Source organism: Pantherophis guttatus, chromosome 2 (genome assembly GCF_059756535.1).
Source record: "Pantherophis guttatus breed Tessera chromosome 2, ASM5975653v1, whole genome shotgun sequence".
In the NCBI taxonomy this organism is placed as follows: Eukaryota; Metazoa; Chordata; class Lepidosauria; order Squamata; family Colubridae; genus Pantherophis; species Pantherophis guttatus.
In genome coordinates this window covers 289,036,307-289,060,744 of record NC_142064.1, presented here as the reverse complement: position 1 = coordinate 289,060,744, position 24,438 = coordinate 289,036,307, and the positions used below count along the sequence as shown (strand labels likewise).

General features: G+C 43.5%; 1 protein-coding gene across 9 annotated transcripts in view; it reads left to right on the top strand.

The window, feature by feature from the left end:
* Positions 1–21,117, top strand: part of LOC132710762 (uncharacterized) — a 139,707-nt gene extending 118,590 nt beyond the window's left edge. For 3 of the 9 annotated variants that reach the window (XM_087884786.1, XM_087884784.1, XM_087884785.1), the window contains exons 5-6: positions 16,050–16,179; positions 17,350–21,117. In XM_087884786.1, coding sequence (XP_087740912.1) covers positions 16,050–16,179; positions 17,350–19,349 — 2,130 coding nt within the window. In that variant the 3' untranslated portion in view covers positions 19,350–21,117. Of the gene's footprint in view, positions 1–10,652; positions 11,018–11,234; positions 11,837–12,080; positions 12,196–12,309; positions 12,378–16,049; positions 16,180–17,349 lie in introns of those variants that run through there. The other 6 variants (XM_087884787.1, XM_087884783.1, XM_087884782.1 and 3 more) reach the window with 6 other exon arrangements.
* Positions 21,118–24,438: the final 3,321 nt, after the last annotated feature.

The window sequence follows — 24,438 nt, the reverse complement described above, 5'->3', positions numbered from 1 at the left end:
GTGAGGTATCATCAATATGCTGATGATACCCAGCTTTACATCTCCACCCCTGACCACCCTAGGGATGCCCTTTCCGTGATGTCCCACTGCCTGGAAGCGGTGCGGGTTTGGATGGGGAGGAACAGGCTCAGACTCAACCCTTCCAAGACTGAGTGGCTGTGGATGCCGGCATCCCGGGATCTGGAGGTTCCATCCTTAATGATCGGAGGTGAAACCCTTGCTCCCTCCGACAGGGTCCGCAACTTGGGTGTCCTGGATTCTCGGCTGTCTTTAGATGATCATCTGACGGCCGTAACCAGGGGGGCCTTCGCACAGGTCCGTCTTGTGCGCCAGTTGCGCCCGTTCCTAGACCGGGATGCCCTCGCCACAGTCACTCACGCCCTTGTTACCTCTAGGTTGGACTACTGTAACACCCTCTACATGGGGCTGCCCTTGGGATGTGTCCAGAGGCTTCAGTTAGTCCAAAATGCAGCCGCGCGGGTAGTTACGGGGGCGTCTAGATACTCCCGTGTAACACCTCTCCTGCGTGAGCTGCACTGGCTACCGGTGGCACTCCGGATACGTTTCAAGGTGCTGGTGCTCACCTATAAAGCCCTTTATGGCTTAGGCCCGGGGTACTTGCAGGACCATCTCCAGCCGTTCTCCCATCGTCCTGTGCGCTCTCACAGAGTCGGCCTCCTCAGGGTGCCGTCGGCCAAACAATGTCGGCTGACGACCCCCAGGGAGAGGGCGTTCTCTGTGGGAGCCCCGACCCTCTGGAATGGATTGCCCACTGAGCTCAGGACAGCCCCCGACCTTCTTTCCTTCCGTCGCGAGCTGAAGACGTGGCTCTTCCGCCAATTAAACTGATCCGTTTGGGGGTACACTGATATAATTTTAAATCGTTTTTAATTGGGTTACTGATTTTAATTTGGTATTGTATTGTGATTTGTATTGAAGTTGTCTTTTTGTAAGCCGCCTTGAGTCCCTAGGGAGAAAGGCGGCATATAAATCACAATAAATAAATAAATAAATAAATAAACTTCTTGAAACTTAGCACTGAAGGGGTTGATTCTGTATTAATAGGTTTGTAGAACAATAGGATTAAGGTCTTTTTCTCAACTCTGTTCATGTTATAACATTTTTCCTGTGAAGAAGAGGCATGTGATCTCTGCTGAGTCAAATTCAGTTTTGAGAACTGCAAAAGTAAACCAAGCATCTGTGATAATATCTTGTAGGCAGAGAAACTGCCCAATAATCTTACAAAAACCTCTGGAAGAGCATGACATTGTGAATGGATTAATGGAATTTATTTACCAAAAAAATTAAGCATATACAGCCTTATTCTACATAATTAAAAAACTAATCTTTATTTCATGATGGAATAACCTTTGGATGGTAATATATTTTCCTCAAAAAGCATTTTATTTAAAAAAATCTGATTTAAATTTAAAAAATCCGATTTAAATTTTAAAAATCTGATTTTTTTGATTTTTAAAAAAAATCATTGATTTTTATCCACCCTGCTCAAAAATAATAACTGTGAAAGGGTCCTTGGAGTCGGAATGGATGATCAATTAAGCAGCATGAGTCACCTGTGTGTGGCAGCAGATAAAAAAAGTGCATACAATCCTTGGTTGTATAAACAGAGGCATAGAATCAAAATCACATGAAGTATTAGTACCGCTCCATAAAGCCTTAGGAAGACCACACCTGGAATACTGCATCCTGTTTGGGTCATCACATTACAAAAAAGATGTTGAAACTTTGGAAAAAGTGCAAAGAAGAACAGCTAAACTGATTAAAGGCCAAAAGACAAAAATAAGAATGGTTATAGGAACTGGGCATGGCCAGTCTAGTGAAGAGAAGGACCAGGGGAGACAGGATAGCAGTGTTCCAATATTTGAGGGGCTTCCACAGAGACGAGGGAGTCAAGCTATTTTCCAAGGCATCTGAAGGTCAGACAAGGAATAATGGATGGAAACTTATCAAGAAGCGATTCTACCTAGAAATAAGGAGAATTTTTCTGACAGAAACATCGACCAATGAAAGAGCTTGCCTTCAGAAGTTGTGGGAGCTTCATCACTGGAAGCTTTCAAGAAGAGATTGGACTGTCATTTGTCAGAAATGGTGTAGGGTCTCCTGCTTGGGCGGGGGGTTGGACTAGAATAGATGAATTACAAGGTCCGTTCCGACTGTTAATCTAATATCTAATTTTTCCTCCAAACCACCAGAGGGCAAGATAAGAAACAAATGGATGGAAACTAATCAAGGAAAGAAGGAATCTGGAATTTCTTTACAGTGAGGACAATTAACAATTTGGGACATTGAGGGTGCTTCATCACTGGACATTTGACCTGAAAGTGATATTTTCTTTTCTGTACACTGAGAGTGTATGCATCAAGACAAATTCCTTGTGTGTCCAATCACACTTGGCAAATAAAAAATTCTATTCTATTCTATTCCATTCCATTCCATTCCATTTGTGGTGGCCAATATTTAAGTGGTGGAGATTCCTCAATCATTTCAAGTAACTCCCTCTGATGAGTATTGCCACTAGAGCAGAGTTGCAGTCAGAAATGCAATTAGTCCTGAATCCCTTGCTATAGTTTCAGCTTTTCTTCCTTTGCTTACTATTGTTGCCTGTGACAATCAGGCAACTCAGCTGGGGTCGTCAGAGGCTTTTAAAAGCATTTTTTCCTACAGCCTCTTTGCTTGAAGAGGTTGCAGAAAAAATGCTTTTAAAAGCCTCTGACGATCCCAGCTGAGCCACGGGATCATCAGAGGCTGTTTTTTTACTTTTAAAAGCATTTTTTCAGCCGAAGAGGTTGCATTTAAAAGTTTTTTTTAAAAAGCCTCTGATCATCACACAACTCAGCTGGGCATGGGGGGGGCAGGGATTTTTGCTACCGGTTCTTCAAACCACCCACCGCCATTGCTAATGGATCGGGTGATCCGGTCCGAACCAGGAGCATTTCACCCCTGGTGCCAGTGTAACTTTTTTCACATAATTGTGTAAAAAAAGTGCTGCTTCAATTCATTTATTAAAACACAGAAAAGTGTTGTGGGAATACCTTTGTGTCTGTACCAACGTTCTGCCACACACGGAGCATTAAAGTAAGTGATCATGTGGCTGGCATGACTAAATGTCAAAGGCGCACAGAATGCTGTTATCTTCCTACCAAAAATGGTCCCTATTTTTCTACTTGCATTTTTTATGTGCTTTTGAGCTGCTAGGTTGACAGAATCTGGGATTCGAACCGCTGAACTCCTGATGTTTCTATCGACAAGCTCAGCGTCTTAGCCACTGAGCCACTGCGTCCCCCTAGCTGAAGCCATATTTTTCTTGCTTTGTTGAATAGAATAGAATAGAATAGATTTTTTTTTGCCAAGTGTGATTGGACACACAAGGAATTTGTCTTATTGCATATGTTCTCAGCATACATAAAAGATACGTTCATCAAGAATCATAAGATACAACACTTAATGATAGTCAGGGTAGAAATAAGCAATCAGGAAACAATATCAATATAAATTGTAAAGATAAAAGCAACAAAGTCATACAGTCATAAGTGGAAGGAGATGGGTGGTGGGAACGATGAGAAGATTAATAGTGCAGACTTAGGAAATAGTTTGACAGTGTTGAGGGAATTATTTGTTTAGCAGAGTGATGGCATTCAGGAATAATGCCATCACTGTTCTTTGTCTAGTTGTTCTGGTGTGCAGTGCTCTATAGCGTCGTTTTGAGCATAGGAGTTGAAACAGTTTATGTCCAGGATGTGAGGGAATCTGTAAATATTTTCACAGCCCTCTTTTTGACTTGTGCAGTATACAGATCCTCAATGGAAGGCAGGTTGGTAGCAATTGTTTTTTCTGCAGTTCTAATTATCTTCTGAAGTCTGTGTCTGTCTTGTTGCAGCAAACCAGACAGTTATAGAGGTGCAGACGACAGACTCAATAATCCTATATCAACAGCTCCTTGGGCAGTTTGAGCTTTCTGAGTTGGCGCAGAAAGAATATTCTTTGTTGTTCTTTTTTGATGACATTTTTGATGATTGCTGTCCATTTTAAATCTTGCGATATAGTAGAACCTAGAAATTTCAAGGTCCGTATTGTTGGTACTGTGCTGTCCAGTATTGTGAGAGGTGGAAGTATGAAAAGGTTTCTCCTAATGTCTACTACCATTTCTACAGTTTTGAGTGTGTTCAGTTCCACATTGTTCCGGTTGCTCCACGAGGCTACTTGTTCAACCTCCCATTTGTATGCGGATTCATCATTGTCTCAAATGAGACGGATCACTGTTGTGTCATCTGCAAAGTTCAGTAGTTTAACAGGTGGATTGTTAGACATGCAGTCATTGCTTTACAGAGAGAAGAGAAGTGGGGAGAGCAAACAGCCTTTGGGGGGGGGTTGTGCTAATTATACAGGTATTTGATGTGATTCTGCTTAGCTTCACCTGCTGCTTCCTGCTTGTTAGGAAGTTTACGGTCCACTTACAAGTGTGTTCAGGTACCTATAGCTGGTTTAGCTTAGTTAGAAGAGTGTCTGGAATGATGGTATTGAATGCTGAACTAAACTCTACAAAGAGGAATGCTGTCGATATAATTTACTTGGACTTCAGTAAAGCATTTGATAAAGTAGACCATAACCTACTACTAGATAAAGTAGAAAAATGTGGGTTAGACAGCATCACTACCAGATGCATTCGTAAGTGGCTGACTAACCGCACTCAATCTGTAGTCCTCAATGGAACTGCATCTACATGGAGGGAGGTATGCAGTGGAGTACCCCAGGGCTCTGTTTTAGGCCCAGTGCTCTTCAACATCTTCATCAATGACTTGGACGAGGGATAGATGGGGAACTCATCAAATTTGCAGATGACACCAAGCTGGCAGGAATAGCCAACACTCCAGAAAATAGTGTTGTGGTCCACCAGCAGCTTGCTGAGCTGGCAGCGGAGTCAGACAGCGATGAGGCTGAGGAAGAACATGAGCCAGTCCTGGAGTCTGGGGAAGGCCTGGATGAGGGCTCTGCGTCAGAGGCAGAGATGGGGCCACGGCCATCGGGGAGGGAGTTGCGGACTCCAGAGTCTGGTAGGAGTGAGGCAGAGGAAGAGGAGGAGCCTAATGCACACATGAGAAGAGCTGCCAGAAGGCAAGAGCCATTGGCCCCTCCCATAAGGCTTAAAACAGATCAGCAACGGTGTTTGGGCTTTGCCAGAAAACAACGTTGGTAGCTTTGTTTTCTTCTTCGTCTACGTCTTGTATTTATTTTTGTATCTGTGACTTCTGAATGTTTGCCAAGAAAGGCTTTGGCAGTTTGCCTAATTGGACCAAGATTTGCAATAGGACTGAGGAATTTATGTTGGGAGGAATTTGCTTTAATTTAGTTTAACGACGCTGGAAATGAAATAATTCTCAGCTGTTCAAATAAAGTTTGTTTTTTCACTGACTGATTTTCCTATTACTTATTTGGGCCTGGGTCACAACAGATAGGCTCAAGATACAGAAGGATCTTGACAGACTTGAATATTGGGCGCTATCTAACAAAATTGCTGAGCACATTGTAAGCCGCCCTGAGTCTTCGGAGAAGGGCGGCATATAAATCAAATAAAAAAAAAATGAAATTCAACAATGAAAAAAGTAAGCTTCTACATTTAAGTAAGAAAAACAAAATGCACAGGTACCGTATATATGGTACCTTGCTCCATAGTAGTAACTGTGAGAGGGATCTTGGAGTCCTAGTGGACAACCATTTAGATATGAGCCAGCAGTGTACAACAGCTGCCAAAAAAGCCAACACAGTTCTGGGCTGCATAAACGGGGATAGAATCAAGATCACGTGAAGTGCTAATACCACTTTATAATGTCTTGGTAAGGCCACACTTGGAATATTGCATTCAGTTTTGGTCACCACGATGTAAAAAAGATGTTGAGTCTCTAGAAAGAGTACAGAGAAGAGCAACAAAGATGATTAGGGGACTGGAGACTAAAACATGTGAAGAACAGTTGCAGGAACTGGATATGTCTAATTTAATGAAAAGAAGGACTAGGGGAGACATGATAGCAGTGTTCCAATATCTCAGGGATTGCCACAAAGAAGAGGGAGTCAAACTATTCTTCAAAGCACCTGAGGGTAGAACAAGAAGCATTGGTGGGAATTAATTAAGGAGGGAAGCAACTTACAACTAAGGAGACATTTCCTGACAGTTAGAACAATTAATAAGTGGAACAACTTGCCTGCAGAAGTTGTGAATGCTCCAACACTGGAAATTTTTAAGAAGATGTTGGATAACCATTTGTCTGAAGTGGTGTAGGATTTCCTGCCTGGGCAGGGGGTTGGACTAGAAGACCTCCAAGGTCCCTTCTAACTCTGTAATTCTATTTCTAAGAGGACCCTTGTGTAGGTCTTTGGAGATTCAAGATGTTGTAGGATGTAGTGCAGAGTCATATTAACAGCATCTTCTGTTGATCTATTTGCTCGGTATGCAAATTGCAAGGGGTCTAACAGCGGATCCGTGATGGTTTTCAAGTGGGACAGCACTAGCCTTTCAAAGGTTTTCATGACTACAGATTTTAGAGCAACTGGTCTGTAGTCATTCAGTTCCTTGATGGTGGGCTTCTTCAGCACTGGGATGATAGTAGAGCGTTTGAAGCAAGAAGGAACATTGCACATCTCTAGCGATTTATTGAAGATACAGGTGAAGATGGGGGCCAAATGGTCAGCAGACTTTTAAGCAAGAAGTTATCTTGTCTGGGCCTGGAGTTTTTCCTGGCATTTGTCTGTGAAATAGGTCTTGCACTTCCTTTTCTGGGATCACTAGGGGTTGTGAACCCAATGGGATGGGATCCGTTGTAGGAGGCTTGGCTGTTGTTGGTGTGTCTGAGATGGGGGTTATGGAGATAGGTGGCTGTAGTTTCCTTTGAAACATGCAGTAAAACACGTTCAGGTCATCTGCCAGTTGTTGATTTCCTTCAGCCTGGGAAGGAGGTTTGCCATAGCTGGTGATATTCTTAAGAGTTTTCCACATGTTTGCCGGTTCATTTGTTGAGAACTGATTCTTTAGCTTTTCAGAGTGGCTTCTTTTTGCTGTTCTGATCTCCCTTGTTAATACATTTCTGGTCTGATTGTACAGCATTTTATCACCTTTTTTAAATAAAGTTTTTTTTTTAATTTTTCATAAATACATTTACATGTACAGTCATTTCCATCATTTTTCATTCATCTTTTCTTTTAAAATTCATTTTTAATTCTTACTTTTTCAGGGCTGCTCTTTTACCCTTTACCTTTACTCCAACCTTTCTTCTTCTCCTCCCCTTCTCTTCCTTCCTGTTTCTCCTCCTACTTCCTTCGTTCTTCCTCTCCTTCTCTTTCCTACTTCCCTTCTCTTCCCCACTCCTCTCTTCGTCCCCCCTTCTACCTTTTCCTCTACTCCTCTTTCCCCTCCCTCTTCTTCCTCTCCTTTTCCCTTTCTTCTTTTTCCTCTCCTCTCCTCTTTTCCCTTCCTCTCTCTCTCTACTCCTTCCCCTCTCTCCTGTTGTTTCCCTTTTCAGTTCAATCTAAAGTGGTATTCGAGCAGCCCCTATTTCCTAATTATCTTTATTCTCATTTCAATTTCTTATTCAATTATTATTTATTTTTATTTCATCATTTGCATACATTTTTATAATATCTCACTTTTTTCCCTTTTACCCCCTCCCCTTTCTCCTTTTACTTGACATCATCTGACTCTCTAATTCTTGTTTTTGTTTCACTTCTCCCTGATTTGTCAAAATGTCTTTATATCTAACAATATTCCCCATGTTCACAATATTTGGGTATGTCACCGCTTCTATTGTAGAAAGCCACATTGGAATATTCAAATGATGTTTTTCTTTCACTCTTTCCCACACTGATAGCAAACCATTTCTTACATAATGTCTTTGGAAATATCCAAGTATCCTTTGTTTCCCGTACCATAAAAAGGCATGCCAGCCCAGTTGTAAATCATGACCCTCCAATGTCAATAGTCTTGTATTCCTTAATAAAATCCATTCTTTAATCCATGTTAATGCTGCCGCTTGATAATATTCGGAAGGTCAAACCCACCTCTAATTCTTGCCTCTTGTAGCATTTTTATGTTAATCCTTGCTCTCTTTCCTTGCCACACATATTTCCACTTTATTTTCTTCAACTTTTCAAAATATTTTTTCTCCAGTTTTATTGGTATAGTTTGAAATAAAAATAATATTTTTGGTAATACATTCATTTTTATTAATGCTATTCTTCCCATTAGTGATAATTGCAAGTTTCTCCATTTCTCCAGGTCTATTTCAATTTGTTTTTTCAGTTTGTGATAATTGCCTTCCTTGAGCGTTGCACATCTTGATGTCAGATAGATGCCCAAATATTTTACTTTCTTCACAATTTGAATGTCCAGTTTCTCCATCATCTCTTTCTTTTTCTTTTCTCTTATATTTTTAACTAATATTTTTGTCTTATCTTTATTGATTTTCAGACCTGCTTCTTTCCCATATTCTTCTATTTGTTCTAATAGTTTTGGCGCTGTCTATTGGGTCTTCCATGATAAACACCAAATCATCCGCAAATGCTTGAAGTTTGTATTCTTCTTTTTAAATTCTCATTCCTTTTATTTCCTTTTCCTGCCTCACTTTTCTATTTAAAATCTCTAATGTTAATATAAATAATAATGGAGATAAAGGGCTTCCTTTTCTTGTTCCTTTTCTAATATGTATTTTCTCTGTCATTTCACCATTTACCATCACCTTTGCCGCTTCGTCTCTATATATAGTTTGAATAAGCCTCCTCCCTTCCCACATACTTAAGAGGGGGTGGGGAGATGGAATTTATGGAATGTAGAATGTTTTCTCCCAATGTGCCAGACATAACAATAAGACTGCTGAGGACCAAGGCCAAATTAGCGTGCCCAACAATGGCAGGAGGGAGTGCTGAAAACTTCATCTTCTTCTTTCTTAGCTAATGTGACCTGTGACATGAGGGTGGGGAATAGTATCAATTCTTTACCTATACCCAAAATACGGGAATTATTCAATTTTGCTTTCACCTTTGATCATGCAGATATAATGTATCCAATAAACTGGATTTTTGAGGAAGCCAAGCCAACTCAGAGTTCTGAATTGGTTGGGAGCATTACTCAGAACCCTGACAAGTAGTTTTATTAAGGGAAAGAGGTGGTAGGGAAATGTGGATGCATATTAAGTTCTCACACCAAAAATAATCCAATCTGCCAATAAAAGAGAAAATGTATAACTCACGGTTGAAACGAGGGATCCTTGGTGCTCTCTGAGCTTGATTGTTTTGTTGCAGACATTTCATTACCCAAACTAGGGAACATCATCAGTGCACCAATCAACCTCAGAGGGCACCAAGGATCCTTCAATCCAACTTGCATCCGCTGTGTCAAATTAAGATCTGAGTCCACCAGTATGAATGTAGAAGCAGGGAACCTTTTTCGGTCAAAGTCCTTGTCGGATAAAATGTCTAACTCTTGTATTTATTCTGTACTCTATGGTTTAGCATGGGTTAAATCCCTTAAACCCATCCCATTCCCAACTCCGCCTTACCTTTGACTCCTCCCTCCGGGTATATAAGTCCTTGTCTGTAAAACTTCCCTCAGATTTAGATGAATATCTATGAGATTCAGAAGCAAGGTTATAGATGTATATGAATAGGTTAAGTTATATTCTCAAAAATAAATAAGTAAGTTATTTCTGTTATTGATGAAGTACTGAGAGTTATTGGGCTAGATCCTAGAAATTTAACAGCCCTCTTATGATGAGATGGAATAATGACAGATGTCAATGTAGAGTGTGTGGAAAAATCTTCTGGGTGAACAATTTGTTTTTCATAGAAGGACCAGAATGAACAGAAGCTAAAACAAATGCACGGGCAAAATATATTTTTCAAGCATCAGGGCCATATTTTTGTCTTTTGGTGGTGTGTCATAACGTTAAGGTAACTTAAAATTAAATATGTATCAGCCGTGTAGTTACTTGCGAAACATGCATAAAGTTCTCTTCAGAAGAGACCAGAGGGGTCTCTGCCCTTTCTGCCTCCTCCCTTTGCCAAGAGGCTGAGTGAACAGTGTGAGAAGGGCAGCTGCATGCATTGAATTAAAGAAATAAAAAATAATAATTTTCCTGATTGTGGCCTTCCTGCCTCCCCTTCAGGCGAGAGTCCCAACAACCGCAAGACACAAGCTGTCTTCCCCACAGAGGCTCCTGGTCATCCTCTTCTGACCACCCGGCTGGTTCTGACAAGATTTGGACCCTTTTGAGGCCTCCCACAATCTATACAAAGCCTTCAGGGTGGATGTTCTTGAAAGAAGCGAGTTCAAATCCTCCAGAGAATTTTCTCCATCTCCACCGACAATTCCTGGACAGGAAAGGAGAGGAAGATGGAGAAATTGCTGCCTCTGGAGACCACGATGCTTTTCTTGGGCAGGGAGGAACTGTTAGGGGCTTTCCACACTACTCCCATGTCCATCATCCCTGTACTGTCCGTTCTCCTCAGGCGCGCTCCTGTTTCCCGCCCTTTCTACAATCCTGGCACTTTGCGCCAAACCCACCAGGGGGCACCATCGGGTAGGAGAAGTTAACGTCAGACGGTTCCCCATTGGTCCCCTGGAGGACGAACGTCACACCTGCCTTTCCAGAGGAGGCGGCGACGGGAGTGACATCGCAAACGCTTGCCGCTCTAGGAAGCCGCACTCGTTCTCCTTAACCCTTGAGGCTCCGCAGGAGGCGGAGAGGCTGCGGGAGAGTCTGGCGGGGGGAGATCCAGACGTGCTCTGGGTGAGGGGAGGGGCTCTTCCCTGGTCCCATGCTCCCCAGCCGCCCTCTCCATGAAGGAGGTAGCGGACCTCCAAAGGAGCAGCAGCAGAAGAACCGGGGATGCCAGGAAGGCGGAGGGGCTCCGGGGCTCCCTTCCCTTCCCTTTGTCCGGGGAAGAGCCCGAGTAGGGGGGGGGAGGGGAGGGTCGGCCTTGCGGAGGCCCAGCAGGAGGGGAGAGAAGCCGGGTGAGGAGGAGGGAGGATTCGCACCAGGCTCCCTGTCTCCGGAGGGGAGCGAAGTGGGGCCACCTCTCCAGCTGCCTCCTTCCCGGCCCTGCTCGGGGGCACCTCAGTCCTGCGCTGGGATGAGCCTCTTGGGGCTCCAGGCAGGTTGGGTGAAGGTTGTTCAGTGGCTGAATTCCACTTTCTAATTCTTTGGCGTTTATTTTTCCTTCCATCTCAGATACAGAAACTGGAAGCCATTGGTGGTCTTTGCAAGGCAAACTTTTCTCTTGTGGCGAAAAAAAGAGCGGAATCCCTTGGACGGATCAGTCCTGCAGCCCCAGAAATGGTCCCGTGAAGGAAAAGGCATCTGGAGACCCACCAGAGTCCTTGGAGCCATTTGGAGCTGCTCCGCAGGACAAAGAAAGGATGGAGACACAACCTTTTGGAAAGGAGGGAAGCGGAAAAGGCCCTTCAGCTGCTCAGCCTGGGAAGGCGGGGAAGCTCTGGACAAGGACTGGGCAGGAGATCCTGGAGGAGGAAACCATCCTCCCTTCAGACGTTCAGCCCTGGCAGTTCATCCAATGGCAGGAAGCTGAGGGTCCCCGAAGATTTTGCAGCCATCTCCATGACTTTTGCAGGCGATGGCTGAAATCAGAAAAGCACACCAAAGAGCAGATGCTGGACCTGATGGTTCTGGAGCAGTTCCTGGCTCTTCTGCCCCCAGAGATGGAGAGCTGGGTGCGGGAATATGGAGCAGAGACCAGCTCCCAGGCGGTGGCCCTGGTGGAAGGCTTCCTCCTGAGCCAGGTGGAGGAGCAGAAGGAGCAGGTCGAGTTGCAGGTAAGAGTTCAAAAGAGAATAGAGAATGTATTTGAATACTTCACCACTCCTTTCCAAACTTCTGACATTCATAATATGTGGCGATGTCTCACCTATTCTTGTAGGACATTGTTCCATTGTTTTCTCACTCAACCACACTGATGGATATTGGGGGCTTTGAGGTTGTGTTCTGAATATAGGAATCCACTTTACGTTGTGTGATGTACATTAATTCTGCTTCTTCCTTCCTTCCTCCTATTGGAAGTGCTGCACTGTGGAGATCAGGGATCCTGAGGGAAAGAAGAATCCATCAAATCCCCCACAGGAGCTATTTTTCAGGAGGAGCCCTATGGAAGATCAAACTCAGGGCAGCTCAGGAGGTAATAGAAGATCCTCCGATTACCCATCTGTCTTGCCTTCACTCTCTTCTCTTCTATAGAATACCTCTTCCTATTTTGTTAATTATGCATGTTGAAATTTTTTATTTCTTACAGAGAAACAAAGAATGGAATTTTCTGGTTTTTATGACAGAGATCAAACAGTGGCTGAACCTTCAAATCAAGTAAGAAAGGGAAAAGTTATTAGATTTGTATTCTCCCTTCAGGAAGTGAAGTGAGTGTGCAGAATGCTCTCTCCTTCTATTTCCCCCCCGCCCCCCGCTTGTTTGGACTGGGTTATTTTTGTGTTCTTCCACAACATGGACATCACAATAGCAGGTTCAAATTACTGTCAGCCAGCATAGCTTCCTCTGGTTATCTTGTTCTGCTAGGTACTCCTCCAACTTAGAGTTTACAAGAAGCAATTTTTTAAAATCCTTCCAAGAATTAGGAATAAACATATCACAGTGGCAGGACCTGCTAGACCTCCGTTCTTTTTGTAATTTATCGACCTCGGAAGATATAGATTAACAGAATTGGAAGGAACCTTATAGGTCATCAAATCCAATCCCTTGCCCAAGCAAACCCTATACCATTTCTGACAGATAGCAGTCCAGTTTCTTCTTGAAAGCTCCCAGTGATGAAGGTCCCACAACTTCTGAAGGCAACTTCTCTTCCATTGGTTGATTGCTCCCACTGTCAGATAATGTCTCCTTATTTCCAGGTTGAATCTATCCTTATTCAGTTTCCATCCATTATTCCTTGCCTGGCCTTTGGGTGCTTTGGAAAATAGTTTGACCCCCCCTCCTCTCTGTGGCAGCCCCTCAAATATTGGAATATTGCTATCATATCTCCCCTGGTCCTTCTCTTCTCTAGACTAGCCATGCCCAGATCCTGTAACCGTTCTTCATATGTTTTAGTCTCCAGTTCCCTAATCATCCTGGTTCCTCTTCTCTGCACTTTTTCTAGAGTCTCAACATCTTTTTTATAGTGTGACCAAAACTGGAAAAACAAATTTAATTGGTTGTCCACTAAGAGTCCAAGGTCCCTCTCACAGTTACTGCTAATAAGCTTGGTTTCACCCAGTTTATATGTGGACTTTTGTTTTTTCTTGCCAAAGTGTAAAACTTTACTTTTCTCTACATTGAATTTAATTTTGTTAGATTGGGCCCAGTGTTCATGTCTGTCAAGATCCATCTGGATCTTGAGCCTATCATCTAGGGTTGTTCATTGACTTGGAATTGTGCAAGGCTAACGAAAAATAACTAAATGCTCACAGTGCCAAAGTACCATTTTGAAAAAGTCTTGTTTATAACCTGTAGTTCAAAATCCAAAGAGAATGGCTACGTAGAGCATGTAATCATGGTACTTTGGGCTACAAAATAATTTCCAATCCTCTAATTTGCGCCTCGATTAGGAGATCAAACATTCCCGCTTTCCAAAGGGTGAGAAATGACCTTCCCAGGGAATTTTCTCTTCTTTGTTTTCTTTCTTTCACCCAATGGCTCAGACTACTAGGTCAAAGGTCATGAAAGGGTCATTCGACCCCCAAAGGGGTCCCGACCCACAGGTTGAGAACCACTGCTTTAGAGGCTATGGCGCCCCCTGCTGGGCAGCTCTAAACCCACGCCTTCGCGGTAGGTGGACTGGATCTGTCAGCTCATTTCTTCCCAGCTTCATTTGCATCATGGCGGCTCCAGGCCTGGGCGGCTCAGGCCTGCTTGCGCGGAATCTGTCGTGCCTTCTTCTTTTTTCGACTGACCTGCGGGCCCAGCAGGCCTGTTAGTACCGGGTGGGGGAAACCAGTGCAGGGCTGCAGGCAGCCCAAGGGCAGGTACATCCTTAAAAGACGGAGGTGACCAAGGGTGGCTGAGCCTGGCGGCCAGCGAAGAGCGAAATTTGTCGGGGGGGGTTGGTGGCCCGCAGCTTGGGGGCTAACTTAGCCATGGAAAGCAGGTTGGGGTGGGATGGACCCGAGGTTTTGCATGGCCCCGAAAACTCCCTGCTGGGAAACGAAGCGTGGAAGAGAGGCAGAAGATAACTGTCTGCAGGATGAAACCAGAATCAGTCAATTTAGCCGACTCCTCCTTCAAGGCAACGTGGCTGCTGTGCAAACACGCCTCTCTCGTGGCGCCCTTTGGCTCAGTGCTTGTTTTCTCGCTGCTGAACATTTTAAGGGCTGGAGCCTCGTGGCTCCTGTCTCGCAGCCTTGTATGCGTGTTTTCCTTCCTCTTCGGAAAAATGTTACCCCCCTTTCCTAGCAGCTGCTAAGTCATATCCCAAAGTTGCTTTTTTTCCCCACTGGAGTTTCTTGTTTTTTCTTTGAAGACGTTTTGGCTTCTCATCCACCAAGAGGCTTCTTCAGCTCCGACTAGAGATGTTGGGGAATGGAAGGATTTATATTCCTTGCAAGGCCTCAAAACCAGAGCTGTGTTCTTAGATGACACAAGGAGGATGGGTTGTTATACAAACTGTGCCATATTATCCCCTGCAAAAATTTCTATTGACTAATTAATAACATGCTGAGTAACAGGTTCTTTCAGATAATAATGGGGGACAATATAAATAAGGTAAGAAGAAAAATTATGAGCAACTCACTCCTACCAATGCATGCTGACCTTCCTCATTTATTATATATTGTTTTTGTGATTAATCACTATACTTTAATTATGTTCAATTTGTAACAATGAAAATACATTCTGCATATTAGATATTTACATTACGATTCATAACAGTAGCAAAATTACAGTTATGAAGTAGCAACAAAAATAATTTTATGGTTGGGGGTCACCACAACATGAGGAACTGTATTAAAGGATCGCGGCATTAGGAAGGTTGAGAACCACTGTTCTAGTCCAACTCCCTGTTTAGGCAGGAAACCTTACACCACTTCAAGCAAATCGTTATCCAATCTGTTCTATATTGTCTTTGGCCAGTAGATGTCACCCTTACTCTTTTTTACTTTTCTACAATGAGTTGGTAAATCAATGAAAAAAAAAGGAAAACTTTCACTTGTAGCCACTACTAAGGCGAAATAACTCATTAAAAATACTTTTATCCATATGCATGCTTTGAGTTATATTTATCTTTTTAAAATACCCAGTCCAGGCTTTCTCTTCTGTTTTAAAATTAATTTTCCAGTCGCTTCTCTCTCTACTTCAATGGATTTGTAATCAGCTCTAAACTTCCACTCGCCACTTTTCCTTGGAGGGAGGAAACCTGGGCCCTCCCTCTTTCTCTCTGGAGTCCCTCTTTTCTTAAACATATTTGGGGAATTAAACTTACTAGGTAGAAATTAGACAATCCTTACCCAGAACCAGCACACTGCTTCACTTTACGCTTCTTTCTTTGCTTTCTTCATACCGGCTGTCACAGCTCCGGTCAGCCATTGATGGCTGGCTTCTTCTCCGCCTGTCAGGAAGATTTTCCAGCTCCAACAAAATGGACTGCCAAAGTGGGGTAACTTTGGCTCCGAAGATCCTCCAGGCAGGCAGAAAGCAGTTGACCTCAATGGACCTCCACTTGCCACAACCATCTTGCTCCGATGTCAGCACGGTCTCCCCTGTTACACTTACTATTGTAGAGCCAGATATCACCAATTCTATGCCTGTGCATTTGGTTTTTCATTCTTAAATGTAGAACCTTACATTTCTCAATGTTGTTTTTCATTTTGTTAATGGGGTCCAATCTGTTGATCCTTCTATATCCTGAGCCTGTCTTCTGGAGTGTTGGTATTCCTGTCAATTTGGTCTTGTCTGCCAATTTGATGAGTTCCCCTTCTATCGCTTGTCTAAATCATTGAGGATGATGAACAGCTCTTGCGAATTCTCCTGTTCTGTTCTTTCTTCTGTGTTCAGGAGAGTCTTGTGTCCTTCGAGGAGGTGGCTGTGTATTTCTCTGAGGAGGAATGGTCTCAGCTGGATCCTGACCAAAAAGCGCTGCATTCGGAAGTCATGCTTGAAAACCATAGGAATGTAGTCTCTCTGGGTAAGAGACAGATTATAGTTATTTTTTATTTTAAAAATCACTAATCAGATATCGTCTCCTGGGAGGGAGAAGGGAAGGATCTGGCCTTCTCGTACCCCAAGGAAGGAAAGAGTCAGTGTCTCTTTGCTGAGATGCTTTTGGGGCATTTCTTATCTGTATTTTTCCATTTCTATTTGAACTTCTCTGTGGAGGCTGAGAAGAATGGGGTGTGCTTTTATGTGTCCTCTGGAGATCATGTGACAAGAATATGTTGTCATTGGTCTTCTGAAACCTTCCCAAATTTGGTGGGAACAGAACTTTCACACTTAGACTGTGGAAGAGCATTCTCCCAATCCAATCTAAGAGCAAAGGCCTCATGCAGTGTGACTCAGAGCATCCTAGGGTACAGAAGGAAGGCTCCTTTTTTTCAAAGACTTTTGTCCTGGATCTCATGTAGTCCTCAGTTCTTAAAAGAACACAGGCCTAAAGTACTGCAGTGCGGGTTCATGCGAGATTACTAGCCTGAGATCTTGCACTACTGGTGTCATGTGATCTCGCACTAAAGTAGTTTAGGCCTCTATTCTCTGCAAACTGAAGCCTGAAGCCTGTACCAGATCCAGCTGATAAGACATTGGAGCAGCGAAATCCTGAAGCCTCCCAACCTTTCCAGTCTCAGTGCAAAGAGCGTTTACAAGCCAATGGGAGGCTTCAAGCAAGGGATTTCATTCCAAAATCTCAGCGCTGGGATCAAGGAACAGGCCGAGTGGGGGTCCTGCCAGATAGACACCATGGAGCAGCTGCTCCAAGGTATGCTGGGGATGAAGGAGTTTGTTTCAAAATTGTTTCAGTTCTCATAGGTCTCTGCTGAAATTAACCCAACCCAAATAATTCTTATGTTTTCTCCTTATTCCTGCTTGGATGTTTCCCCTCATTATTCCTTATCTAAAAATGACTTTGAGTGAGATGTGCATATATATAGATAATTGTAAAGAAAGAGATGTTTTTTAGATGTTTTCAAAGCTTTCATGACTCATGAACATAGAAATAATCATGTCTATATCAAACCCCTTTTAGCATGCAAACAACCTAATGGAATTTCGGAAAAATTTAGAAGGAAATTTGTTTTATTTTCTACATTTTGATCTTTTTCTCTAACCTTGTTACCATTTTCATTTCTCTTTCTCTTTGAAGGTAATAATGAGCAGGAGAATCAAGATTCCTGTGAACTGTTCCAAGTGATCAATGCTAAAGATGGAACAGAGAAGTTTGGAATTCAAATGGAATTCAAAAGCCATGAGAAAAACCAGTCAAATAATTGGGATGAGGAAAGCTCATCTTTCACTGATGCTCTGATGCAAGACTTTCTTGCCCAACAAGAAAAAATAAGGGAAAAATATACTGGAAAAAGTGTGAAGCTAATCAACGCTAAATTACAAGTAAAAGAACACATTTTAACCCAAAACAAAGGAGAAGATGCTATAAAAAGACAAAGTTACAATGGGACGTTCATTCCTTCTCTTGGAAATAAGTCCCTTACATCTCAAAAAGTGATTGACACAAGAGAGAAGCCTTATAAATGTTTGGAATGTGGAACATGTTTCAGAACAAGCAGGCAACTTACCTCCCACGAAAGGATCCACACTGGGGTGAAGCTATACAAATGCAGAGAATGTGGTAACAGGTTCACAAGATGTAGTAGTCTTATTTCCCATAAAAGGATCCATTCAGGAGAGAAACCATATAAATGCATGGAGTGCGGAAAGACCTTTACTGAAAGAGGTAATCTTATTTCTCATAAAAGGATCCATTCAGGAGAGAAACCATATAAATGTCTGGAGTGTGGAAAGACTTTTGCTCAAAAAAGTAACCTTACTTCCCATAAAAGGATCCACTCAGGAGAGAAACCATATAAATGCATGGAGTGCGGAAAGACCTTTGCTCAAAGAAGTAATCTTACTTCCCATAAAAATGTCCACTCAGGAGAGAAACCATATAAATGCATGGAGTGTGGGAAAACTTTTGCTTATAGTAGTGGACTTACTATCCACAAAAAGCTCCATACAGGAAAAAAGCCATTTAAATGCATGGAGTGTGGAAAGACCTTTACTCAGATCAGTAATCTCAGAATACACAAAAAGATCCACACAGGGGAGAAGCCATTTAAATGCATGGAATGTGGAAAGACCTTCACTCGAAGAGGTCCACTTATTTCCCATAATATGATCCACACAGGGAAGAAGCCGTATAAATGCACACAGTGTGGGAAAACCTTTACTCATAACAGTCGACTTACTAACCACAAAAAGATCCACACAGGAGAGAAACCATATAAATGCATGGTGTGTGAGAAAACCTTTACTCATAGCAGTGTACTCAGTAACCACAAAAAGATCCACACAGGAGAAAAGCAGTATAAATGCACGCAGTGTGGGAAAACCTTTTCTCGTAGCAGTGGACTTACTATACACAAAAAGCTCCACACAGGGGAAAAGCCTTTTAAATGCATGGAGTGTGGAAAGACCTTTGCTCAAAGAGGTCAGCTTATTTCCCATAAGATGATCCACACAGGGGAGAAACCATATAAATGCATGCAGTGTGGGAAAACCTTTACTCGTAGCAGTGGACTTACTATGCACAAAAAGATCCACACAGGGGAAAAGCCATTTAAATGCATGGAGTGTGGAAAGACCTTTGCTCAAAGAGGTCATCTTATTTCTCATAAGATGATCCACACAGGGGAGAAACCATATAAATGCATGAATTGTGGAAAGACATTTGCTCGAAAGTATGGTCTTACTTGCCATAACAAAATCCACACAGGAGAGAAACCATATAAATGCATGGAATGTGGAAATACTTTTGCTCACAGAGGTCATCTTATTTCCCATAAGATGATCCATACAGGGGAGAAGCCATATAAATGCATGCAGTGTGGGAAAGCGTTTACGCATAGCAGTGGACTTGGTAACCATAAAAAGAGCCACACAGGAGAAAAGCCATATAAATGTATGGAGTGTGGAAAGGCCTTTGCTCAAAGATATCACCTTAATTGCCATAAGATGAGCCACACAGGGGAGAAACCGTATAAATGCATGGAATGTGGAAAGAGCTTTGCTCAGAAAGGTAGTCTTTCTTCTCATAAATGGATCCACGCTTGTGAGAAACTATATAGCAATGGTAATTCCACTTAGACTTATATAACACTGCACAATGCTTTACAACACCCTCTGAGCAGTTTACAAAGTAAGCATATGTTCTCCAGCAATCTGGCTCCTCATTTTACCCACCTCAGAAGGATGAAAGGCTGAATCAACCATGAGCCTTTCAGGATCGAATTCCTGGCTGTGGGCAATAATAAGCTTGGGTGTTGTTGTTCCGTTGCCTGAGCCTGGGCTATCGACAGATGCAGACTCTGAGAGTGAGGGAGAGGAGTTGGCAAGGCCTCCCTCTCCAGGATCCTCCTCTCTGGCAATGCCTCCAGAGGACACCGAAGGCCAAAAGATAGGCTCAGAGCCAAGCACATCCCCGCAGCCACAGGTGGACAGCGATGAAGAAGATAAGTGCTGGCTGGACCCTCGGCAGAGGCGCAGGGAGAAGCGTGCGCAGCAGAGGGGAAGGCGTGCCAGAGATTAGCTGAGTCACTGGACCACACCCCACAGGGTATAAATGTGGGTGTGGTGGCCGGTTCAGTTTGTGATGAGCAAAAACTGGAAATAATCCATGATCTCTGCGTTACTGGACTTTGCCTGCTTTATTGGACTGCATTTGGATTAATCCTTGTATTGTTGAAACTCTGCCTGTTTTATCGGAATGCTTGCAGTTTAATCTTTGTTTTGTGTGAGTAAAGTCTGAATTGGGAGCTAGCCACTGGGTTGCTGCCAGCTTTATCTTCAAAGAGTTTTGTCGTGTGGCTTATTAACTCCGGGCCGTCTGTGGGGTGCGTGTGTGGTACGGGGACAGAACAGTGGGCAGGACAAGAAACAATGCATTCAAAATAATCAAGGAGAAAAGCCATCTTGAATTAACAAGAATCTTCCTTACAGTAAAGACATTTAACCAGTGGAACAGCTTTCCTTCAGACATTGTGGTTCCTTCATCCTGGACGTTTTTAAGAAGAGATGGGATAGTCACTTGTCTGAAATAGATCCTATAGGACTATCAATAGATCCTGAAATGGTCTAGACTGTATAGAGCAGTGGTTCTCAACCTGTGGGTCGGGACCCCTTTGAGGGTCAAATGACCCTTTCACAGGGGTCGCCTAAGACCATCGGAAAACACATATTTTCAATGGTTTTAGGAATAATTTTATGGTTGGGGGTCACCACAACATGAGGAACTGTATTAAAGGGTCACAGCATTAAGAAGGTTGAGAACCACTGGTATAGAGGTAGATTGCAATACTTAGCACATTGGAAAGGGTACCCTTTGTCCGAAGCGACTTGGGTTAAAGTTGGAATGTTAAGGCAGATGGACTGATAAAGCAGTTCCATGATAAATTTCCTGATAAGGCAAAGGGCCCCCTGGAGGAGGGAGAGGTGGTTAGTATGTTGAATTTTAACCACTATGTTACTCTCTTTCCAGGATACGCTTTTCTGTCCGGGGGAGTGGGGGAGGGCCGCCTGTCATACCTGGAATCCATTTCTGTTGTGCCTTCAGGCCTGCCGAGTTTCCTAGTGTGGGAAACTGGGAGGGGAGGATTGTATGGAGCATTGGTGATACATAGTCATAACAATATTCCTTTCACAGAAAGTCAAGGCCATCTTGCCCTGCACCTGGGAGGCTGGAACTGGGAGGCCTGTCCAGTTGGGACCGTGCTGTAATTGGACCATGTAATGGACTTGGGGGTGTTGGGCAGGGACTTGAACTTCCTTTGGGCGGGGAAACCCTGGAAGCTCTCAGATTTGGGCTTCCCCAGATGTGCCAATACGACATCACTAATAAAATGTGACTTTGTGGAAATCCAAGCCTTGGAGTTTTCTTTCGTTGGGGGTGTTACTTGGAACCCTGACATTCTGTTCTGTTCTATTCTATGCAGTAAAGAGAAATAGAATTGAAAGAAATATAAAACCCCCATGAACAAGAAATTGCTACACGCCCTACTACATACATGTAGTCCTGGACTTGCAACCGCAATTGAGCTCAACATTTCTGTTGTTGAGTTTTGCCCCATTTTACGACTTTTCTTCCCACGGTTGTTAAGTGAATCACTGAGGTTGTTAAATTGGTAACACGGTTGTTAAGTGAATCTGGTTCCCCCATTGATTTTGCTTGTCAGAAGGTTGCAAAAGGGGATCACGTGACGCGTGACACTGCGACCGTCATTAAATACGAGTCAGTTGCTAAGCGATTCAGTTGTCTGAATTTTGATCACGTGACTATGAGGATACTGCAATGGTTGCAAGTGTGAAAAACAGTCATAAGTCACTATTTTCAATTCCGTTGTAACTTCGAACATCACTGAATGAACTGTTGTAAGTCTAGGATTATCTGAATATCCTTTTTTTTTTTTAAGCTTCTGTAGCTTCTCTGCTCAATTTTCATTTTTGATGCTTCCTGAAAGCTTCAAACAAATAAACAGAAAAAGCACATAAAAAGCAACTCCAGAATTATTCCTAACACATCTGGAAAAAAAAGACACCAAGAGAATTTTATTCCTCTGTTCTTTCAGTATAAATTTAATATTTTGGAAAACAAACTCATGGAATTCTTTGAGGCTGGGGGAAAAAAATCTGAATCTCCTTTGTCTTTATTCTTGCCTTGTGATGGGGTACGTCATTCTTCAGAAATGGGTTAGAATAAGTTCAAATTAAAAAACTACTGGGAAAAAAACGAAGAGTAAGATTAGGGGAAGTAGACCAAAAGGAAGAGGAGAGAAAAAGGAAGGAAGGAAAGAGAAATAAATGGTGACTGAGAAAGGGAAAGAGAGAAAGCAAGTGCAAGAAAGAGGAAGAAAGGGAGAAAAGAGGGAAAGGAAGAAAAGGAAAATGAGAAAAAAGGAAAGACACAGAAATAGGAGAAGGAAAGGAAGAGAAAAATGGAGAAAGGGAAAAGGAAAAAAATATAGTGCAGGAGAAGGGAAGAGAAAAAAGGAAAGAAAAAGTAAAGGGAGAGAAAAAATGGAAAAGGAGAGAAAAGGAAGGAAAAAAGATGGAAAGGAAGTGAAAGAAAAATGTAGCAAGAAAGAAGGAAAGGGAAAGGGAGGGAGGGAAACAGTATGGGAAAAGAAAAAGAGAAGGAAAGGAAAAGTTAAAAGAAAACAAAAAAGCGGGAGGAAGAAAAGGAAGGAAGGAAGGAGATGGGAATAAAAGGAAGGGGGTGAGGGAACGAGAAGATAAGGGAAAGATGGAAGGAAGGAAGGAGATGGGAATAAAAAGGAAGGAAGCAAAGCAGGAGTGAAATCCAGCAGGTTCTGGAGAACCGGTAGTGGGAATTTTGAGCAGTTCGGAGAACCAGTAGCAGAAATTTTCAGTAGTTTGGAGAACTGGCAAATACCACCTCTGGCTGGCTCTGGAGTGGGGTGGGAATGGGGATTTTGCACTATTCTTCCCCTGCCACGCCCACCAAGCCATGCCCACAAAGAAACGAGAAGATAAGGGGAAGAAGGAGCAGGAGAAAATGAAACACTGCAAGAGAGGCGGGAGTCTCCGGTCCCCTGCCTACAAGTTTCCCCAGTGGCCCCTGCAGAGCTCCACGGACAACTCACCCCAGTGCCTAGCGGCCCTCTCCTGGCTACTCCGCCCCCTGGCTTGCAGGGAGGGGCCGGGGTGCAGAAGGGGCTGCGCCTCACAGCTGGGCAGGAGGGGCAGCAACTGGTGCTGTGGAGGGAGGGAGCTCTGGGATCCCAGCTCTGCAGGGGGGGGGGACGTGCAACGCCAGCTGCTCCTTATTGCAGCTCTGAGAGAGGGAAGCGGCAGGACTTGACCCTTTTCCCACTCACCAAACCTTCCCCGCAGGAGGGGGGAAGGGAACAGAAGAAGGAAATGGGGAGCCAAATTCGTCTCTCTTCCTCCAAGACTCTAGATTCCGGCACCACTGAAAGCCCTCTTTCCTCCCACGTTGGTGGCCCTTCCCTCTGGCTAAGCCAACTGCACTATGGAGCAGGTGGAAAAGTCCCAAAATAACCCATGGGGGCCCCAACCAAGAACCAACTGATAGGCCGGCCCAAAGCTCCAGTCAAAGTTGCTCTGCAACGAGCAAAGTTGCTCGTCAAAAGTTCAGCACCTGGATGCTTCAAGGATGGTGGGACATTTCAAAGGGGCTGCCTTAGAGCGAGATGGGCAGCAAACAATTTAAAGAATTTCTATAATAAGGCCAAGAAACTAGCTGTCCAGAGATCCTGGGGCCACCATTTCCACAGTTCATCGTTCTTGGTCAAAAGGCATCAGTTGGCCCATCAGAAGCAGTGGAGATGCTGGGTCTTCAAGGGAAGATAACAGTGGTAGGTTGCCCCTGGTTTGCACTGGTTCTATAGAACCGGTAGTAAAACTGGTGGGAGGCCCCGCCCACTGCACATGCGTAGAAGCTTCTGCGCATGTGCAGAAGAGTGCGCGCGCACACGCGCAAACCAGTAGTAAAGGTAAGTAGAACCCACCCCTGGAAGGTAACCACAACTCTAGTCTAGCTACCCATTCAGTGGGGAGAAGTTGAGGGGAAAGTCATTCATGATTATCCAGGTACCATGCTGCTTGAGGAGGACCTAGCCGAGAAGAGATGGAAAAATCTACATCCAGGAGGAAAAGACCCTGAGACAGTGGAGAGGGAACAGAAGAAGGAGGTCCTCTCCTCCCCACTTCAAAATAAAGCCAGTAGGAAAAAATGGGGAGACATCAGAGACAAGGATGCAGACATCAGAACCGGTTAACACCAGGTTGACTACCAAATATAAAGGTCACAATATGTATTTTATTATATCCCCTTACGTATTGTTCAAATGAAAATCAGATATATGTGTGGTGAAATATGGTGAAATTGTCAAACATTTCAATGGGGTGTATGCTTACATTTGCACTCGAATGTAAAATCCTACAATGGAAGGGTCAGAAGAACTGTGGATGCATCTAGTCCAACCCTTCGTGTAAGGCAGCCTTCCATAAAATAAAGGAACAGAAGGATATGGTGAGGGGATCTTTGAGATCATCTCATTCAGTCCAGTGCTGGAGTCCTGCCCCATCCTTTCAATTTCAGAGCCCACACCTGATCCCATGAGGTGGGACTCTGAGATTGGAGCTGCAGAACTCCCAGAATTCCTAAATTGTCTGTGGGAGTTGAAGTCTTTAAATC